Source organism: Anopheles stephensi, chromosome 3, assembly GCF_013141755.1.
Source record: "Anopheles stephensi strain Indian chromosome 3, UCI_ANSTEP_V1.0, whole genome shotgun sequence".
Lineage (NCBI taxonomy): Eukaryota > Metazoa > Arthropoda > Insecta > Diptera > Culicidae > Anopheles > Anopheles stephensi.
In genome coordinates, this window is record NC_050203.1 from 60419033 (window position 1) to 60432268 (window position 13236).

General features: G+C 45.7%; 2 protein-coding genes across 11 annotated transcripts in view; both read right to left on the bottom strand.

The window, feature by feature from the left end:
- LOC118513524 (ATP-binding cassette sub-family G member 1) overlaps positions 1 to 13236 on the bottom strand; it is a 28802-nt gene that overhangs the window by 4313 nt on the left and 11253 nt on the right. The window lies entirely within an intron of this gene.
- LOC118513526 lies at positions 6731 to 8388 on the bottom strand. The gene is made up of 3 exons (XM_036059396.1): positions 8213 to 8388; positions 7995 to 8133; positions 6731 to 7904 (listed from the first exon to the last, which is right to left on the bottom strand). The coding sequence occupies exons 1-3, from the start codon at positions 8270 to 8272 to the stop codon at positions 6874 to 6876; spliced, it is 1230 nt and encodes a 409-aa protein (XP_035915289.1). The 5' UTR covers positions 8273 to 8388; the 3' UTR covers positions 6731 to 6873.

The following is a 13236-nucleotide window of genomic DNA, read 5'->3' on the forward strand; positions in this document are numbered from 1 at the left end:
ATGTTTGTTCTGAACCTGAGGGGAAAATTTCCATTTTTCCACTATCCCACTGTATGATGAGCCAATTGAGTGGAAAACTGTACTCACGGGCAAGCTGGGCCACCGGCTTGCCAGAATTAAATTTCCATAATATCACTGCTTGCGAATGGGGTGGTTCATTGTAAAACAAACGTGAAAAGCTTATTAACATATTATCTCACGGTCAATTTTATTGAAAGCTTTCTTATCTGCTGCGAAAAAAAGTATTAAAAGTAATGATCAATTGTTTGTGATGAATGGTCAATTTGAACGAAATCAGCATAGATTATTAGAAGGAGATCATAACTTTGTTTTTTTTGCTTTGGAAGCCGTATGCGGTCAAGTGGCAGAGGCAACAGTCATCACACGGCACGACCGGGGTTCATATGCCATCCTAAACGCCTCTCGGTACGCAGTGCTGACTACGGGTAAAATTAAGTCACAGAAAGCCAGAAATGGAAGGCCGAGACCTTTTGAAGTTGTAGTGCCAAGGAAGGAAGGAATGCTTTAGTAGTATGCGAACTTATTTATTTGAAAATTATTTTCTAAATCAGATGAAAAAGTTAAATTTTAATAAATTAATAAATAAAAGGAATATTGAAGCTCAATCAATCTTCAACTTAATTTACTGAAGTCTATTTATCATCATAACGTAGCGCTGAACGTATTGCTTCTTTATTTGGTTTGATTATCTTTCAATTTATAATATTTTATAGGACAAAATAAATCAAAGTAAATTAAAATTAATCTAATAATCATACATAAACACTCTGCACCGATTAAGTAATAAAAACAACTACAAGTAGGAAATAAATTACATTGGCATCTCGAATCTACAGAAACGCAGTACAAATAACATTATGGGAAAACTGACGAAAAATTTAAGAAAACTATTATTAAATTTTTTAAATAAATTTATAATTGCCCGCAAATTAAAAGTCGTTTTTCTTTGTTTGAAGTTGAAAAGAAGCAAGAAATTTCTGCTAGTCTTCTTTAACTTCTTCTTAGAAACTTTGGATCCTCCAAAAGCCTTTATCTACCATTATTCTGGCTTCATTGGCTTGATTTTACCCCTAGCTTAATAGTAAGTCTTGCGTTCGCTAGCTGCTACAAATAATGAAGACGATATCCATAGTATCATACCGCTTGGGACGATAGTTTAATTCCAGCTCTATAACATAAACTTGACATATCTTGTGCTAATGATATCGCATGTCGTTTTCAAATACAAAGTGTCAAAAAGAAGGCACCAACAAAGAAGACCTGCTCTCATTTGCATACAGAGGATGATAAATTACCCTACAAGGTGTTGGAAAAATGCATATGCAAAGCATCTTAAAATCGCAATTAACACTAGCCAATGCACTTGAAACAACCGAGCATCAAGGATATGTTCTTTCCTATCTATAATCTTCCGCCACATGCCATAGGACCCAGCTGTGTGCCTGTGGTAGGCTACTTAATGAACCTCACGATAAGGATGTATGCGGTGGGCAACACACTCTCAACAATCACACTCATAGCACCGCAATGACACTTGACCGAAGCTTAACAGGCTTCATTTCACACCAACGAACCCATCCTGCGTTGCATGCTGCTGCTGCTGCTGCTGCACTTGAAGGATTCATACTGTAGAGGCACAGTGTATGGCAAATGTTGCGGGTCGAGAAGAAAAGGAATTGCCCCACCAATTGGTGTGTCGATTGCACCGATTTCATTGACCATTGCACTGATTGCCCCCGTTACACAGCATCGCATACAACAGGGTTTCCTGCTTTTAGATAATGGATTTCCGCTCCATACATGCACCCTACGGGTATACGAATCATTCATGCCACGTACTGAAGAATTAGTGTTACAGTAAGGTGCATCACTGCTGTAATGCATCGTATACTATCGAAGCTAATCGTACGATGCGCTCGCATCAACCACGTACCGCTGTTCCGTCGATACCGAAATTGCTGAACCTCACTCACTCACTAACTAGCGCCCTTGGAAAACACATCCACTCAGCTGCTTCCTCTTCGGTAAACGGCCATCCGTTCCGGCCAAACACCTTCACCCCCTTCAAATTGGCTTCCGATTTTTGACGAATCTTTACCGAGCATGAGTCACAGGATAATGGGCACATAGGGCTCATCCCGACCGAACCACTCCAGCAGCAGCAGCATCAGCTACGTATAGCAACAAGCGGCAGACACCCACTTAGCCTCCGCAGCCATCTCAGTCGAAAGTGACGATAAATTTGCACACCCTTAAGCCCATCCATGGAGAGCCCGAGGAAGCGATTGAACACTCCGGATTTACTTGCCTTCCGGCCAGAGGAAGTATCATCATCAGCACTATTAAACACCATCCTTGTTGAGGTTGGCTAGAAACGTGCCGTGCCGTGTATTGTGTGTGGCGATCGTCCCTGGCCCCAGGGTAAGAGTTTAGCGATAGAGCGAAAGGAGCATTTTTGCTGATGCAACACACGATGGACTTTTTCTGCTGATGCATCTCCATCACCTTCAGCATCTGCGGCTCAAACTCGGTGTATTGAGCTGCACTTTGCGCTGAGAGGTGCACAGCTTCCCGATGCATATGCATAAGTTGTGCGCCTGTGTTTAGAGTATATCGAATATAATTGAATTACCGACCAATATTCCACGAGAGCTTGACTCATCAATCATACTGCCCGCTTGCTCTCGTGTTCTCCACCACTTGAACAAACAAACCCGCCGTGCGTCCTGATGCAACTGCTACCGAAGGTGCAGTTCATTTGATTTACAAGCATCCTATCGATGATGCAGCAGCTACGCTTACTGCTGCAACGACAAAACACTAACTGGACCAGCTTACCCCAGCCGAGTCATACGTCTCCAGCAATGATCCTTGATCCGGCTGACCATTCCACCTTGTCAGCCTGCCAATGCTCAACGGCTCGCTGCTTAACCGTCCCTGTGTGGCGTGTGGCTTCAGTTCTTGCGTGCCGCAAACGCGACCCGTCAAGCAGACAAATCACAATTAATATTTTATTTTTGCCCTCTCAGTGCGACAATCCACACACACACACACACGCCTACACAGTTCACATTTCCGCATCAAGTCAAGCTGCAAGTGCAGGTCGCAAGGGCAACAGCACCAGAGTTGGCGGGATTATTCAAATGCTAAACTTTATGCGCCACGTGGAGCAAACCCGGGGGTAAAGTGTACACTAGAACGCCGTGTGTAGTTGCTGTGGTTGTTGCTGCTTTGTTTTGCTCTCTCTCTCTCGGCATGCGGGCATTACAACCAGACGCTAAAAAACTAGATAATGAATGTAATCGTTAATCATGCGGTAGCCGGTATGGCGTGATGGTTTGACATTTTTGCTGCCGCGACCGGAAATGGTTGATGGAATGAATTTCTCTACCATCTGCTCCACACGCATCCACCGTTCTTCGCGTACGGAACGCGTTAGATGGAGAGATGGAGACAGCAAAAACGACTGGAGAAAAATAAAATTACAAAACTTATTACCGTCAAAGTTTACTCGTTAGAGCTTGCACTTGTGGCAACAAAAGTAAAATAAAATAACGATTTACGCAGAAGATGTGCCAACGGTAAGCATGCAAGCTGAAGCGAATAAAACAAAACTTTTATAAAGGTTTTTAGACTGTGCAGTGGAAATGACTGTATATTTCTTTTCGAAATCTAGCATTGGATCTCTAGGAACAGAGAAAAAGCTTAATTTTGAACTTAGAATGATTAAAAATAAAATTAGTTAACTAATAAATGCTTTGGTTCTACAAAGGCGTTTTTAAATGGCAGCAGTGGAGTAGTGGACAACTTTACAAGATCGCATTGCAATCACATTGCAGGGCCTTGTCGAAGGGGCCTTGTCGATGGGGCCTTGTTGGAGGGGCCCTGTCGAAAGGGCCTTGTTTGAAGGTCCCTTATAGAAGGAGTCTTGTCACATGGGCTCTATCAAAGATGCGTTGATGCCTCCTCGAAGATTCGAGCATTCCTCTGCGAGTCGAAGAGTCTAACAGAACGAGGAGAGGTACCCAGTCCTGATCTCTCAACAGGGACTTGCTGACGATGTGCTTGTTCTCGACGATTTAAATAAGTAATTCTTTTTCTTCTTTCATGGCCTAACGACCTTTTAGGTCAAACCTGCCATTTCTGGCTTACTAGACTCGAAAGTTCGACAGTCAGTTCTCACTATGGGGGAACGGTGCGGATGAAATTTGATCCCAGATCCTGTCAAGTGAAGACCAGCGCTGCTAATTTGGATGTTTATTATACGCTGTAGAATCAAACAGGAGTAATTTACAAGACAGTTCAACCAGATCAGCGAAGTTTCAGCTTTCCTCCTAGGAAGGATTTTTATTTAAATGTTCTTATTAAGCATAGCTTAATCTAAAAACTTTTAAATTTCGATAGAAAAATGGGATTTATTTTTTCGTATAACTCTGAGCTTTAATAAAAACAACCCTGTATAAAATGAAGTCAACGAAGTTAGAAATGGTAGACCAAAAAGTATCGAAGAACCCAAGGAGGAACAAACATGTAAGTTACTTTTTGATTACTTTAAATTATATCTTAACATTTATAAAGTTAATACTGATTTATATAATTTATACATTTTATAAATTACTCAATATCCACCTGATTATATGTTTTTAAAATCCTGCCTCATTTCAAGCATCTTATCACGATGCAAGTACAACCAAGTTGCAATTCGTTTTAACGAGATGCAACACTCGAAAATTACACACCGTAGAGTAAATCACTTTTACAAACCTACAATTACAACCGCCATTCGATCCCAACCCGTCAATACTGGCCCAGCGAGTAAGTGCACAACGAAGTAAGCAAACAACCAAACAAACAAACAAACGGTCAAACAGGTACGAAACTCCTTGAAATATCATCATCACAATGAGATTATCGCTTTTAATTGGTTCTAGCACCCGCTCAACATATTAATGAGCAATGGGCAGTAGTGCTAATGAGCTCCACGGTGCCGGCACGGTTCTTTTTACCGGATTTGTGTACGAAGCATAATGCTAGAAACGTGCCCGCCACACACAAGGAACTACACGATTCCCGCCACAAACCGTGCCGAACCGATGACGTACGCGTACGCGTATCTTGTTTTGCCTGGCTTGTTTCTTCGTTTGCATTTCTCCCACAATTACCCACGCGGCCACTTAGCAAAAAGTGATTCCAGTGACTGTGAATCACACGCGCTCTACAATACTGGCCTTTCCAGCGTACCGCTCGCACCGATCGTCGGATCCCTTCGCACTGCGGATGGTAAGTGGTTTCATCTCATTAGCGCAAAAAAGGGCTCGCTCCCGGAAGAACACAAACGGTGGCCTGCCAGACAGTTCGCACAATCCACCCTCCCCTCAAGCACATGAATGTGTTTGGAATGGAATGGCAGGGCCATTGCAAAAAAAAAGGTCGAAGTACCCTGGTTCTAGGGTACTCGAACCTGGTCACGAGCGTGGGGCAGTGCTGTCGACGCACTGTGCAAATGCATTTGCGTGCAGTAACCATATGATAACGGCTGTCATCCTGCGGGGTCGCAACTTCATTCCGTCGCGTGTAATAAAATCACTTCGAAGTGAAGAATTCTACACCGTCGGTACGACATCGCTCCGGGAGCAACCCCGAAAGCACTTGGGCAATTTTGTACGACACGTCTTTCGCACGACGGGACAGATAATTAAATCAAGCGCTTCAATGAGCAGCTCTAGAGCAATTTCAAATGGCTTGGTAAAAGCTCATCGATTATCCTATCCTTTCGGCTCGTGCACCAGCAACCGAAGGGACACTGGTCACCGCGATGAATGATTAACCGCCAGCCAACGTTGGCCATAATTGGGTTGTAATATTTCTAATTTTTGACACGAATCTTTTCAGTTTTTCACGACACATCAACACGCCACCGCTTGTTCCCGGGGCGTCGTGGGAAGTACGGAACCATTAATTATTATTCATGGAATAATTAAATGTCTGCCGGGGACGAAAATCCCTGCTCGAGACAGCTGTAAACAGAAGCGATCTACAATCCGCTCGAGATGTATAAATAGGCAGACGAGGTTATCGTGGTGGAATAAAGATGGCTGTTTGTAGCCTAGCCATGATTTTATGTCATCGACAGATGTGAAACAAGAATTCCAGGATTATGTAAATAATATACAAATCGTTAAACTAGAAGAACATTACTCAATGTAAGTTTTTTTTAATAGAGAACGACGAAGCCGTATTAATACAGCTTGATGCTTGATCATGTACATATCTATAGGCGACTTCCTGCATTACTACCAATTAACTAGTGTACATTTTTTCCTACTGAACTACTACATATCCGCTAACGATCATATCTGCATGCTGATCTGTTACTTGTTCTCCTGTAGCGTGTCGAATGGCCCACTCGTTTCCATGTTAGCATTTACATGCAGTTTCCAATGAACTGTTCTGTACAGCAGTCGACTGAAAAAAGGGGTTTTAATGGAACTGTTGTGTTTCAATATTGATTTAATTTAGTTAAGCAAGCTTTTTATCATGTATTTATGACAGAAAATACAGGTTTCTTCATGCATATTGCCAAGCGTTTCCTGTAGTAAAAAAATAGTGAACTGTATATTCTCTTGGCAGAATTACAAGTTTTATTGAAGTCAATAGGACGTTTTAACTTCCATTTAAATGGTTCATAAATGCAACCAGCAGTGACCTATGAGGGTAGTTTCATTTCTTAATCTTTATTAAACATCAGCATATCAAATAACATAGGAAGAATTGGCTTGCTTACACTTCAAATCACACCATTGCGAAAAAAAACCATCCGAGAAACCGCTATTACAAACGCGTCCCAAGACATTACATTTCAGAATTTCCTCGACTAAAAGTCTTCTTCGTCACGTCAACCACCTTCTTGATCGTGTCCACAAACACACCAGCCAGCTGCTCAACCCAGCTTCCCACCTTTCCCGCACCTTCCCCGCCCCCGAGTGCCTGTCGCCGATTGCGTGTCCGGTCCAGCGTTTGTCCCTTTGCCGCTTCTTGCGATTCCTCCGACTCCGATCCACTGAATTCGCTGTAATCGCTGCTCTGATTGGATGTGTCACGCTTTCGTCTCACTTCTTCCGTCCGTGGTGTTGGAGTCCCTTGACCGCCACCGCCACCACCACCACCACCACGACAGGATGCACGCTTCATACCTTCCGGAGGACCCTTCGCCGATCGCTTGCTACGTTCGATCTCCAGCTGCTCGATCGTGTCGCGCTTGCGTCGTTCAACCGTTGCCGTGGTCATGGTTGTTTCTTCTTCCCTGCCTGGAGGAGGACCTCTAGCACATCCACCCGGCGGTCCACGGCCATGCGGTCCCTTGGGTCCTCCGCGTGGAGGTCCTTTCGGGGGTGCATCAGTTTCCCCACCGTCCTCCTGCTCCTCCTGAGGGGAACGCTTGTTGCGAACAACAGTATCCTTCACCAGCTTACGGCTACCACCTTTAATCGTTTCCAGTGATTCGTGTTTCTTTACAGCTTGCTTCCCGCGAAACTCACTATCTACTGTGTACGTTTGCTTTTGGAAGTCAGCCAATTGCACCATATCAGGCGATCGGCGACGCCTTTCTGCTGCTGGTGCTGCGACCGTTGTCCCGGCCGGTTCCGCTGCCGGTAGCTCGCCAAAATTATTGACGTTCGACACCGAACTAATCTTTACGATGTTGACGTTCGTTCCGTGCGATGACTGAGGCAGAAGGCTAACGGCATAGGCAGCGCCCAACGCATCAACCGCCCGACGACGCCTTACCAGATCTTCCTCCGCCTCAGAACCTTCCTCATTCGCTGCATCGCCGAAGCCGGCGTTCACGCTTGACCCACCGCCGAATTTAAATCCAAACAGATCTAACCGACCGAAAAACACACGGGAAGAAAGAAAAGGTTATCACTGCTACCAACGACACCTGTTGGGACACCCCGTTCGTTCACACTGACCAACAGAACGCTTTCCTTCCGACTTTGCGCTGACACCGTGGTCAAGTGCTTCCTTAATTTTGGCCACTCCCTGTATCACTATGGCTTTCCCCGTCTCTACAACATCACGGCGAGGTCTCAGCGAAAGCCCGGTCACTACCTAGGACGGTGAATGGCAGGTTAATATTTGGGATACACAAACAGAAAACACTCGGTACGGCCGATTGGCCGGCACTCACTTGACCCAACACCAGCAATGTGGCGCTGCTGAGCAACAGTCCACCCGACAAACACTTCATCTTTTCACACTCGCTGGCGTACTTAGTTGCGCATCCAAATCGGTTGGTGCCCCTTTTTCGCAACCCGACCGTTGCACCGATGCCGAGCGAAGCGAATGCCGTACAACATACCGTGAATATTTGCTATTTATACGGTCCCCGATGCATCTCGGAATGTCCCAACGCTGGCACTAGGCCGCTAATATCCGGCCTGAGAAGCGTATCGCGTACCGAGCAAATTATTAAATCACCCCGCCTCGTATCGTGGCTCGCTATCGGGTGCCACTTTCGGTGTTCCGGTGTCCACGAGAACGACCACGCTACACGATGCTGGAGATGCATATCATCATCACATCCCAAAACCTTCAACGCTTCATCGGTGGTGAGCACAGTGAGCTCAGTTTAATTATGGCACCGGGTGAAGCTTGACACATGCAGATCATCCCCGGCTAGCATGCCCCGGTGCTAAACGGGGCAGATTCGAGTTGATGAAAGCTTTAAAAGCCCCATTTTCGATCGGCTCGGGGTGTGCGGGAACAGATTCACGGAAAGGATGGCACACTGGGAAGTTATTAATTGCGAGATGAGAAACGGACCGTGAAACGTGACCAAAATCGGTGGAATCGTATTGTGCTGTTGTTTTTTAGTGTCAAATACTTTTGATCCACGTGTGGCAGATGGGATGATTTACGATCGAGGTGGTATTTCAACAAAACATTATAGGCAACACGCGAGAGCTAACGGTGTGGTTTACAGGTGGTGAAGGTAACGTTTTTGCTTGATTTGCCAAAACGAAACAACTCCTCGCGTGGCCAACAGTTTAATTGATCTGTATAATTTTAGTTCTTCGAACTATTAAAAATGCCCAAAGGAGAGAAAATAACGCCCAGGCCCATATGACTCTGGAACCGAGAGTCAAATTATTATTCGTCACGTTTGATGCGTACAGCACGCGACCGTGCTTTCGGTGCGACCGGCCGGATGCGTTGTAAATATGTCAAGGTAAACCGGCTTAGACAAACGGTTTGCCAACGCGGTTGCCGCGCTATTGCTGCTCAGGAATTCCTGTCACGCATCCAAAATACCAATACTCGAACGGGAATTCGGTTCTTCTTTCGGCTGCTTTACTTGCGAAGATCGGCAAGCCCGGCACAAGACACTCTCGAAGATGTCAATAGCATTCGATAAATTCCCCTCATTGTCACGGCGCTCCAGCGTACCTGGCAAAAAGAACCCTACCGGCATACCGGGCACCCAATGACGTAGGTTGAGAATTGCTTCGTGTTAACATAATTTCAAATGCCATCGCGCATCAAAAGGGCCGAACCTTGAGCAACAAAAAGAAAAACCAACGTTAAAGCAGCTGGAAGCAACACGACGGATTCCATCCACAAAGAACTCAACATCCCACCCATCCTACCATCGCCGCAGCGGATAATAGACTATCCGGAGGGAATAATCGTTCTTCAAGACTGTTTGCTGTGCTGATTTGTATTGAAAGTAGTCAAACACTCGCCTTAAAATAGCTCGTAATCGAATAATTAATTGCATTACAATCGATGATTCAGTGAGCAAACAGTGCCTTGGAACAATCATTGTCCCAAGTGAAGGACGCCTTGAGCAGGCCATCGAACGAGCTGGCTCGTAATTGAATCGTAATTGACAAGCGCTCTCTCTTTTTCTTCCAGAAGTCCTGCTGGCGTTAAACATCCCCACCATCACACTGTGAAATAAAATCTTAAAATCGACTTAGAACATGAAAAAGAAAACTTCCAATCTCATTCCATCAAATAATGTGTACCAAAGGCTGGTAGCTGCTAGGTCTACCGTTGTTGACATCGACAAATGTCAGCGAATGATTGACAAATATTGACCCGACCACACCAAAAGACGCGAACCGTTTTGACTCCCGGTTGTTGCTCATGTTTGCGATGTTTTGGAGGCGAATATTTTGGGGACTTCCTCCAATAGTCGCTACAGGAAACAGCTCCTGCCCTAACAGGCCCATTTGCCAAACGTGCGTATGGAATTGTTTTTCCCCAAATGGTGCCTTCCCCCACGGCACGTTCCTCGGTTCTTCGGCTGCAATGTGACCTTAAACCGTGCCGGGGGATATTGCAAAAACAAAATCAAAGAAGCATCCCGAAACAAATTCCTCTCCCTCGCTGCGTGTGTGTTTGTCTTTCCTGACACCATAAGCACAAAGTAAAACAACCGAATCATACTCCAAACAGTGTAGACACTCGGCACCGAACTACCGGGAGAATCTTCCAGAGGTACCGGGCAGACATTGAAATGTCTGTTCGGTGATGTTGCATGCAGAAAATTGGTAAGAATGTTTGCAAAAAAAACAAAACATCCCACAAAAACCACATATCTTTAAAGCAAATATTTACTCGATCATTCTGGCCCGTGCTCTGCACGCTTCGCAATCCACCTCGCCGGAAGAAATGCCGGGTCGGGTCGGTGCGCCGAACAGAGAGCCTCTGTAAACATCGAATTTGGACGCGGAGTTTGCGTCACTCGCCGTTATGTGTCATCGTGTAAAAATTGATGCGATGCCACGGCGTTTGATTTCGGTAGCACAACTTGATGCGTCCGCTTATCATTCGCGAAAGAGCGGACCTGGGTCCGGTATTTTTGTTGTTTCAAAGGTTATTTACGGGTGTTCGCTAGTGGCACATCATATTGATGCGTCCGAAAAACAGATACTCCACCATTTCGGCCGAACCGTAGTACTGGAACGCGGAAGGAACGGCTGGACCGGTTCCAATCAGCACCTGTTCGATAATTTTTAATGGTGGCCTGCGCGATCAATCACTCGTCACATTGGCGTCTGCTGGAGCAGCTGTTTTGTTTACCCCAAAAGAAGGCGTTTTGATGGCGAAGTTCAAATTGGACAGAGGTGTTACCCACCTACCTTTCAACAACTCTGTCACCTTAAGATTGACGTTCCGCCGGCCAAATTACCTTGCCGGCGATCGCGCTTTCAATCTCTCAGCTCCCCTTAATTCGCCTAATGTCAAATGGTCCAAAGCTTTTTAAAAGGCATAGCAGTTTAGCCTTACTTAGCAAATGGGTTTCGCCTGAACGAGCTGACCTTAGCGAAGGATCGGTCTGGTGAAAACGCAGCGCGCAAAAAGCACAACCCATCAACTGTGGTCGAAGCTGTGATCCATTTTGTCATAATTGCTCCCCCAAATCGGTTCTAATGCAATCTTTTCTGGCGTTTGTCGCCCGTAGAACGGGCAATCTGTCGGCAATACCCAGCAGCCGACGGTGGCCACCTTGACCTAAGGTCAGCACGTTTGCCAATTGGAACGGTGAAAAGCATGCCCTAGTTGCGTTTGCTCACCTCGGTTATACGGTCAAGTCTAAGTGAATTAGTCGACGACAAGCTCCGCGTGTGTGTGCTTGTGGCCAAGAAACGCCCTCCACACACATTCCGATCGCGCATGAGAATTGCAGCAATTCCGGCGATGACTCTCAACCGAGACCGTGCGAGATTAATTCGATTCAGTTCGAAACCTCGTGCAGATGCAGCGAATTGCACGCTGGACCCGGCGTTGACACTTACTGGGGCATTGCCGTGCGGATGCGAGAATGCAGTGCATCCTTCACCTGCTTACCAGCATCGGTAAACGGGGCGTTCAAAGGCTAGAAGCGTTCGAATTAAATTACAGCCTAGAACGGATTTGATCGCTACCGAGACAAGCCCCGGGCAGGTGAGTAATATTAGAGTAAATAAAGAAATAAATGAATGACTGGGACTTGAAAACCTATAGAATTCACGAATAGATGAATGGCGTGTTTTTAGATGAGTCTATTGTGCACAACCAACCTTAGACCAAGTTTTGATACAACCAGGAATTCCTAAAGGCTGTCTCATACGTATCAACGATCGACACGAAAGATGCCGTAACCACATATTGTCCTTGGCATTTTCTGCCCCTTACCACACAGCAGCAGAAGACACAATATTTTTATAACTGCATATGATTCAATACAAACGTCCGTCTTAACGAAGATTCGCAAACGGAGCTCAATCAAGAAAAACGGTCAATTTAATCCGTTTCCCGTCCAACTAATACTAAAACCCGTTACCAGCGACGATCGTGAGACGAATCCACCCAAAACGGCTACCATCCAGTCATTAGCCTCTTCGAAAGTCACCAACCTGTCAAACTTCACCACGGCAGTGCAACGAATCCGATTCCAAGCCATCCGACGTCGCGCCGGTCTATGCCAGCCTTACCTTGACTTTGAAATCGCTCGCTAGGCCATCGCGGGCCCCAGTCAGGCCACGCGGTTACGATCGCTCACACACGAACACGACCACCAGTCGCAGTCTTGTGTCTGAAGTGAACCGCCGAAGGCATGGCTTGCTTGGGTAACGGCGTTGATCACCGCCTGCGATCGATGTTTATGTTCGCAGAGAGAGGGTTGCACAGAAGGGTGGTATTTTTTGTCGGTTTTCTTCTCTCTGCTTTCATAATACTGCACGGTTTCAAGTTCAAGTTTCCACTCTGATCAGTAACCAACTCTACAGCGTATCGCTGCCGGCATTCAGCGCAAAATGATCTTACTAAAAACCTTAGCATAAGGTCACACCTTTGGGAACTTCTTTTTTAGCGATTAGCAAGGCAGCTCATTGTATTCGAGTGTATATAGGTGGAGAGGGAGGGGGAAGGGTGTGGGAGGAGGTGTGTTTTAAGCTCACCCAACAAGCAAAGCTCAAACCTAACGATATGGAACGTATTCTATACACAACCGGCCTCCGGTTGGTTTCGAACTTCTTCACTATCGCACACGCCCGTCATGTTCAAGGTCGCCGCAAAGCTGCTTTGATGTGCCTCACTGCCCACCAAATAAGACTGCATGGTTGATATGAAAGCTTAAACAAAAGCAACAACAAAACCAATCGCCGGTCGTCCGGTGGAAGTCGATCGCTTGCGAAATGGAGGATTATTTACAAGTCGAAATTT